Below are 8,689 nucleotides of genomic sequence, written 5' to 3' on the forward strand. Positions count from 1 at the left end.
AAAGCGCCATTTTCGGCGTTGTCACGGGACTACAGCATGCTGTTGTCAAACAGATAATAAGACTAGTGGTTAGCGTTGTAAGGCCTCTTTCTCAGTATTCCTCAAACATGGGACGGAAAAAGAAGAAGCAGATGAAGCCATGGTGCTGGTATCCTTTTCCCTGGATGACAAAATACCGACGCAGAAACGCCAGAAGCTACACGTTAGCTTGACAAAAGGAAGGCCTGTGCTAGCCTGTCCTGGGGCTATCGGTTTGTAAGCTAACGTTAGCATAACTATTTGGTGTTTGGATGCTAAAGATCTCTTTAATGAGTGATTTTATCCAACCTGTACTCTATGTCTGTAAACTATTTGGTGCCGGGTGTATTTACATGACAGTGGATGGCGTTGAATTGACGATTATGCTAAGGAAACTAACGTTAGCTCTGATGTTAGCTAATCTAATAATACTACGAGGAAACTAAGACTACCTGCGATGTTAGCTAATCTGTTAGCCATGCGTGGACCAATCAGGACAGTATTTTATTATTAAAGTTTTAGGGCTAGTTTAAGCTGGTCATTAGCTAGGGCTGCAACTAATGATTGTTTTCGTGATTGATTAACCCGTCAGCCATCTTCAAGTGTTTATCCTTTTGCCTATAAAACTACAGGAAATTGTGAAAAACGCATGCCAAAAGATCCCACTCTGACAAACAGACCAACCCCCATAGGCAATCACTTTATTTTATTTTTTGGAGAAGCATCAATTGTCGGCAGATCCATTTTCTCTTGGTAATTGATTATGTAATAGACTAATCATTCCGGCTCAGTCTGAAACATTATATCAAACTGTTGTGTAATCTCATAACTCACGCTGCCCAGTCATTTCTCGTAAGTAATGATTATGTCTCATATCGTTTTTTTTTTTTGTCAAAGCAAGACTAATGATGTTTTGGAGGCTTGTGATTTGATTGTCTCCCCTGATAAACTTGGACGTTGCATGGCGCTCATGTTTCCAGTTTTCGAACACAATCCCTAACTCCTGCTTCAAGGTACTGTAATCGAGACTTTGATGATGAAAAGATCCTCATTCAGCATCAGAAGGCAAAGCATTTTAAATGCCACATCTGCCACAAGAAGTTGTACACTGGCCCAGGCTTGGCCATTCACTGCATGCAGGTTGGTGCCTTTCCTTCATCATTCATCCTTGTTAAGTTTCTTTTGTTCAGTGTTTACTTGAACATTTTAGTCTAAAAGGGCTGTTTGTTAGTGGGTAGGTAAGCAGGTAATGAATATACTGTGCTTGCTATTGTATTATCCTCTGGCTCACATTACATATGTTTCAGGTACACAAAGAAACGATTGATAGTGTACCAAATGCAATTCCTGGGAGAACAGACATTGAGCTGGAAATCTATGGCATGGAGGGGATTCCAGAGAAAGACATGCAGGAAAGAAGACGGACATTAGAACAGAAATCACAAGGTTTGTACACCTGTACAATTTTTTATCTTTATGGACCAAAGCTGAGATGACTGAATTAAATGGTTTCTTAGTTTTTTATAGTGGTACTGTGTAAATGGGATCATACAAGGTTAAGGAAGATTCTTGATAATGGTTAGCATTATCATGTGGTAAGAGCCTTGAGAGGAAGTGGTGCATAGTGCTTAAAGTGCATGGTAAATCCTGGGGCTTCATTCCTCAGCTAATTGTATATCCAGTAGCTACTTCGTCATTGAAGGCTGTGTACTTAGGTTAGAACTAACCCTATTCTTTGTATAAGTTTAAGTTATTTGATTTTTGATACAAGGAAAAGCATCTAACAGCTTTACTGTTCTGTTTTCAGAGAGCCAAAAGAAGAAATCAAACAATCAAGACGATTCTGATGAAGACGATGATGACGATGAAGCAGGACCATCAGTTCAGCAGGTTGCTGCTGTCCAGCCCCAGACAGGCTATGCTGCTCCAATGGCTCAGCCTGGCATGCCTCCCGTGGCTGGCGCACCTGGGATGCCTCCGGGAGGATATCAAGGCAAGGGCCTCTCAGTAAACAGCAGAAGCTGGGAATCTACGCAGACTCTACTTGACAAAATAAAAAAAATGCTCATAACTTTGAGTTCAATCACTGATCCATGTCCTCACATGGATCTTGAGACTTCAACGACCTGAGACTCTTTTGAAGCTCAAAGAATCTTTGCTGGCTCTAACTTCGTAGTCCTGCAGAATTTTAAAATCATAACTATGACAGCATTTCTTTCTAGCATCCCGACCATATCTCTAAGAAATTAGGTGTAGAGCTGGAGGATAGAGGGTTACGAGTTGCTTTTATTTGCCATATTACAGGAAGTGAACTGTTTCGTTTGTTTTACCAACTGATATGTTGGTGAAAGTACTGAACAAAACACTCATATGTGATCCCCTGTGACTTATTTCAAATTTAAGAGGGAAAGTTTAGGACTTGAGCCTTGCAAAACCATGTCATAGTCTCACAAATGATAATGAGATAGTTGAGTTATTGAGCATAAGTTATAAGTTTTTCTTTTGGAATTAAATTTTATCTTTATTTATTTATAACAACAGCAAATGTAAATCTCTCCTGTTAGTCTTTACTTTATTTGTACTATCATCATCACATCTCTGCGTTTAAATAATCTTTAAATGGTTTAGCTGTTCAGTCCTGATCTTCCCCAGCAGATTCAGACTTGCAGTCTAATAAAAATGCAGCAGAAGTGACTGCAAGGAGCTGATACAGCAAGGAGAAAGTGAAGAGGTTGTGGGATTATTGCATATGCATTTTTCTTGTTGTGTGTTCAGTTGCTTAGGCCTGTAGCTGCTTGTGTGGAGTGATGCAGTGTTGAGTTGTTGGTAAACAGAAAATGTCCTCTTGATTCATGTCTACAGGAATGCCTCCTATGATGCCAGGCGTTCCTCCCATGATGCATGGCATGCCTCCTGCTATGCATGGAATGCCACCAGGGTAAGAGCTCACGTGTCAAATCTGGGATTAATCAGAGCTTTTCAGATCAAGTGCTGTTTTCTCATTCTTCATTAATCCATTGTTTTTATTGCTCATGCTCATATCACAGGTTCTGGGTTTTGGGATCTAATGGATTTTATACTGTTAGTAGTCATATCAGTCATTATCTGGTCTAATTGGCTTTTGTAGGATGATGCCAATGGGAGGGATGATGCCTCCCATGATGCCAGGGATGCCCGGTATTCCTCCAGGTGAGTGTTACCTTCTCATAAGAACACTGATGCCTAGTGAATGTAATTTAAGCCTATTTTTTAACTTGATCATGACTCAAAGTGGAACTCACATTGCTTACATCCATACACTGTAAGGCACAGCAGATGACTAAATGTAGTGACGTGTAATGTGTGTGTAAAATGGTAAAATCATGAGCCATAACAGTTTAACAGTAGTTGAGTTAAATGAAGGATTTCAGACATATTATTTAGAAATGAGAGCCAGTCTTACCTCCTCCTGCACTCAATTTTTGTTTATTTTAGCTTTGTCTATAGAAGCTGTAATTTGTAATGATGGACAAGTGGTAATTGTTTGTTTAATTCTTCAGGAATGCCACCTCACATGGCTCCAAGGCCAGGGATGCCCCAGATGGCCCCAGCCCCTGCAGCAGGGGCGATACCCAGTCGACCGGCAGCACCAGCAGCCCAGCCCGCAGTCACCAAACCTCTCTTCCCCAGTGCAGCACAGGTGGGTACCATGCAATCCCAACAACAACACACACACACACACACACAGGCTTTTCAGGACTATTCAAAATATTAAGAGATAGTTTACAGGTCTCTGTAAATCTTTTCTAATTCCGGGTAGAAAGTTATTGATTAAACCTTCTGTTATCTTCTTTTGGCTTTGCTATTCGTTATCCCCTTCGAGCCTCCACCTTGGCACACTTTTGCTGCCCCCTGATACGTGGTAAGTGCAAAGGTTTGTTTCAGGGTGTCAAGGTGGAGCCTTGAAGGGGCTAATCAATAGTGATGCCTGTCAGAGGGCTACACACACACACATTCATAGATCTGGAGTTACATCCATTTACAACTGTTTCTATATGGTTTTATTTAAACACGCCGTTTAGGAATATTATGCACAGATTTTATTTTCCAGCAGATTTTATTGTCTCGTCTCCTCTCTGACTTCCTTATTCCCACCTCATTTTTTAAAAAATCAGTGTCACTGTGATATAGTATATTTTGTTCTCATGGTTGAGTTTTGAGAGATTCTTTGGACATGTTACATGCCAATGCTGTGATCTCCTTTCCACCATGCTGCAGATGGGCTCTGGTGTTCACAGCAGCACAGCAACTGTATCCTCTGCACCTGCAGACCTTCAGTCTGCCTCTTCCCAGCCTCCCTTTCCTAACACGCCACAAGTACGCTCACAGACAGGATTTTGACTTGGACTGTGGCAGCTGCATGTTGCTCATTTATTAACTCTGCCTGTAAATTGTAAAATGTAAACAAGGCTTATTACTAACAGCATTTGCCTCTAAAACTTCTTGTGCATCAAAACAAGCACGCTGGCCATAATGTTGGTGTCAGAGGAAAATGATCCCTGACAAGAACTGGCACATTTTTTGTCTGGCAGCTTTATTACTGTGCATGTGCTTTATTTAATTAACACAGAATGAAGCATAACCAGGGATTTACATGGATTTCAGTTTGCATCATCCGCCCCACCTAATCTCTGGTGCACGAATTCTGCAAAATCTACTCATCATGCTTTGAAATGACTTTGTATGATGTTTATGAGGATTTTTTTTCCCCTTCTTATTTGCTCATTGATTCAAAGGATTTAACTAATTTCATGCAAAATTTACTCTATTTAAAGGTAAACATGCAATATATTTTCTTTGAGATTCAGAGTGACAAAATTATGAATAAAAAAGGCAAATCTTTTAAAACTAAATATTTTCTAAGTCATTTGTTTCATAATGACTGTCACAAAGGTATAATGTGTTGACTATTTAGTGTCTTTAAAGTTTTTTTTTTTTTGTTTTTTGTTTTTTTTACACCCAGTCAGTTACCTGTATTGTGTCTTCTACACAGGCCCAGCAGAGCGTTTCAGGAGCTGCAGCTTCAAACTCCCACAGTACAGCCGCCTCCTCCGACCCTCCCAAAGCAACATTCCCTGCCTACACCCAGCCCTCTGTCTCCTCTTCTTCTTCTACTTCCTCTTCTAACCCCTCTAGCAGTACTGTGGCTAAACCCCCTGCCACAGTGACCAGTAAGCCTGCCACCCTCACCACCACGAGTGCAACTAGTAAGTTGATCCACCCTGATGAGGATATCTCACTGGTAAGTTGCTTGAGCTTTCTATTTTGCCCTTTTCACAGTAAGTAATGACTGATACATATAATAGTACATTTAGTGATAGAGGATAATGAGTTATGATATTTTTTCATCATGAAATTTTAGTTTATGGAACATCTACCAGATATCAAATGAGGCATTTAGACTGTATATCTTTTTATCTTTACTCTTACTTAGTAGTTTCTGTTTTGTGATTATATTGAAGGATGATTCTGAACTTGAATATCCTCAGTCTGAAATCAGGGCACGCCAGCATTGGTACCCAATTCCTCATCATTTTTGTGAGCATTTATCTTTGTACTGTAAGGGGCATAACCGCGTTTCTTTAGTCTGAAGGTCTGCTTTGTGTGTTGTCCCTGCCAACAGGAGGAGATGAAGGCCCAGTTGCCCCGTTACCAGCGTCTTATACCCAGGCCGGGTCAAGCCCATGCGGCTGCTCCCCCAGTGGCGGCTGTGGGCAGCATAATGCCGCCACAGCAAGGTTTGCCACCACAGCAGCCTGGCATGAGGCATCCCATGCATGGTAAGGAAATACTTGTTAGGAAAGTGGTCTGTGGAAAAAATACCCTTTATATGTTCTTTAAAGCAATAGTTTATGTACCTGCGGACAGCTAGCCTGTTAAAATCTGCAGACCGCCACCTCTAAAGCTTGCTGATTGAGGCATGAGTAAAGGTTTCCCTGTTTCTATTTTTTATCTTTTTATGCTAAGCCAAGCTAACCATACCAGCGAGAGTGGTATCGATCGTCTAAATCTGTGCCTGAACCACAAAATGTCAAGCTGTTCCGTAAAGCTAACTTAACATTAAGCTTCCTTTTTTGACCAAGAATATCAAGATGTACTGCTAATTGTTATTAATTTGTGTTCTTAGTCTGTAGTTGAAGTTTTGTTTATTTTTCCATAGTAAATTCTGTAATTTATCCCTTTAGATAAATGACGTAATAAAATAAAATAAAATAATGTTATATATATATGTGTGTGTGGGTGTGTGTGTGTGTATATATATATCTTTTTTGACATGACCACACATCTGTGTGTGTGTGTGTGTGTAAAATATACATATAATGTGTTATATATGTAAAAAGAAAAAATGTACATTATATTTTACATATACATATTCTGCTCTCCCTGTATTCCCTCTGCAGGTCAGTATGGTGCTCCTCCTCAGGGCATGCCAGGCTACATGCCAGGAGGGATGCCTCCATATGGGCAGGGTCCTCCCATGGTTCCCCCTTACCAGGGGGGGCCACCCATGGGCATGAGGCCGCCCGTCATGTCTCCGGCTGGACGCTACTGAAGCAGCAAAGCAGCCACCACATTAGGTTTGAGGTTTAACACCTTTCTCTCATCCTTCTGCTTTTTCAAACCTAGCTGCAAGCAAAGAGCAGTAAGACCAGTGGTGGTGAAGACAAACATTATTTGTTAGAACACATGGACATTTAATGTAACATCTATATTGGAAAACAGCCAAACACCACATAAGTTCCTAACAGTTATTTTGTGGTTATTTGATTACATGTGAGGATATATATATTTTTTCCCCATAGGTTTCACTCAGGTTTATAGAAGTGAAGTGTGGTAAAATGATTCATATTTCTTTTGAAGCTGCTGGAGTTACATGAACGTACCAACCCCTTACAAAGGCAAGTTTTTCTTGTAAACATTTGATTAATTTTGTTGTGTTTATTTCTTTGGTAGAGTGATTGAGGCCCTCACAGCATGCTTAGGTGCTGTTGGACTTGCGTCCCCAACCTTGGTTGGTGAGGGTCTCAGTAATGAAAATGATTCCAACTGAGTAGGGTTACAAATCCATGACTCATCAGTCTCTAGCTTTATTCTTATTTCAGGTTTGTTTTTAATATTTCCTGGTTAAAAGGGTACCTGTATGCATCCTTTGTAATGTTTTATGAATCTGTTGTAATAAAATCCATCTTGAAATCCAATGCTGGTTTGTCCTGACGTACGTGGAGGTGAGTCATGAAGGTTTGTACTGGTGTTGCATTTGTAGACTTCTTGCGGCTCTGTTAAACTGTCAGGTACTCTGTTAAACCATCAGGTGTTCATAGAAAATCAGGTATTTAAACACCAAGTTTGCCACCATCTATTTTTGTGGAGCTCACCTTTCATTGTTTTAATAAATAACTGGATATTATAAGTACAAAGTAAATTGCCTTGCATCATTTCAGAAATAGAGTGAAATAAAAATCTTGTGTACCACCAGCTACAAAACTAAGATGTTGGCCAACTTCTGGTTCCAAATACTGCATGTTACCCATGATATGATGGAAATAACTGCAATCATGATACTTGCAGATGTAGTACACTTGCACATTGGTAAAAAAAGAAACAAAATTTCATTCCTGATTTTTTTTTTTTTTTTTTTGGTCTGTACATACATGCCAGTACTCCAAACATGCATGAATGATTTAATGTTAGTGTTTGCCATATTGTCATAATCATACCCCCATGAACTACAGGTCAAACAATTAACCCAACAATACAGTAGCACTGTGTTAAAGTCCAATTATGTGAAGCTCAGTTGTTCATGTTTTGAGTTGTGAAGCTGATTAACGTAACTCTTAGCTGACGCACAAAGTTGGAGATTTGTTTGTTTTTTGACTTTCCCCTTTTCTCATGGTGTTTTGCAGAATGTGTGTCAGCAATTCAGTGGTTATGTGCATTGCATCAAGAATGTTGCTTGCTCTTGTGTAAATTGCTTAACTGTTGGAAAATGTCTGATGGTGGTTCTCAGATGCTCACGCAGTCTGGTAAATGGCAGATGGTTTAGTTTCAGTCTGTATTTTTGAGTTACAGTAGCACTTCCTTCTCTTGCTAGTGTGAAGTCTCAAAATGTAATGACCAAAGTACCCCCCCCCCCCCCCCCCCCCCCCCCACCACCATCACTGACAGATACCTGACAATATAATGCTTCACAGTGCTTCAAATTGGTGTTTGCTGCAGTGCTGGTTTTGTATTGCTGGGTGTTTTGTTTTGTTTTATTTATTTGATCAATCTTTTCTACTCTAAATGTTTTACATGAACATCTGCAATGATCCTGTGTTAGAGAGTGCTGTACAGAAAGCAGTCTTAGAGAATAAACTCTACTGCAGGTGCACACATTTACAGTATCTTCTGTATTTCGCACATGGATTGGAAAAAAAATGTGGTGCAAGAAGTACTCATAGGCATTTAGTGTGGCATTAAGTTTTTTCCTCTGCCCATATCACTTACTGCTCTGTATTTGTTTTTGTTGTCTGTAGCCCATCCATATCAGCTTTTCAGCCTTAAAACCCACTCAGCTGCCATGACAGGTCAGTTAAACCCAGTAAGTACCTGATATTTATTACAGTGTGGGTCTGTCCTGTTTCAACTGGAT

General features: G+C 40.1%; 1 protein-coding gene across 2 annotated transcripts; it reads left to right on the forward strand.

Moving 5' to 3' along the window:
* On the forward strand, window positions 1-8,207 carry znf207b (zinc finger protein 207, b). 2 transcript variants are annotated; one of them, XM_041036290.1, is made up of 11 exons: window positions 1-148; window positions 1,032-1,158; window positions 1,326-1,464; window positions 1,826-2,011; window positions 2,881-2,956; window positions 3,146-3,207; window positions 3,558-3,697; window positions 4,276-4,374; window positions 5,051-5,299; window positions 5,681-5,837; window positions 6,459-8,207. In XM_041036290.1, exons 1-11 carry the CDS (start codon window positions 108-110, stop codon window positions 6,608-6,610), a joined length of 1,428 nt encoding a protein of 475 aa, XP_040892224.1. In that variant the 5' UTR covers window positions 1-107; the 3' UTR covers window positions 6,611-8,207. The 2 variants fall into 2 exon arrangements, with proteins under 2 accessions (XP_040892224.1, XP_040892225.1); XM_041036291.1 differs by lacking the exon at window positions 4,276-4,374.
* Window positions 8,208-8,689: the final 482 nt, after the last annotated feature.

The sequence above is a fragment of the Toxotes jaculatrix genome, chromosome 4 (genome assembly GCF_017976425.1).
Source record: "Toxotes jaculatrix isolate fToxJac2 chromosome 4, fToxJac2.pri, whole genome shotgun sequence".
In the NCBI taxonomy this organism is placed as follows: Eukaryota; Metazoa; Chordata; class Actinopteri; family Toxotidae; genus Toxotes; species Toxotes jaculatrix.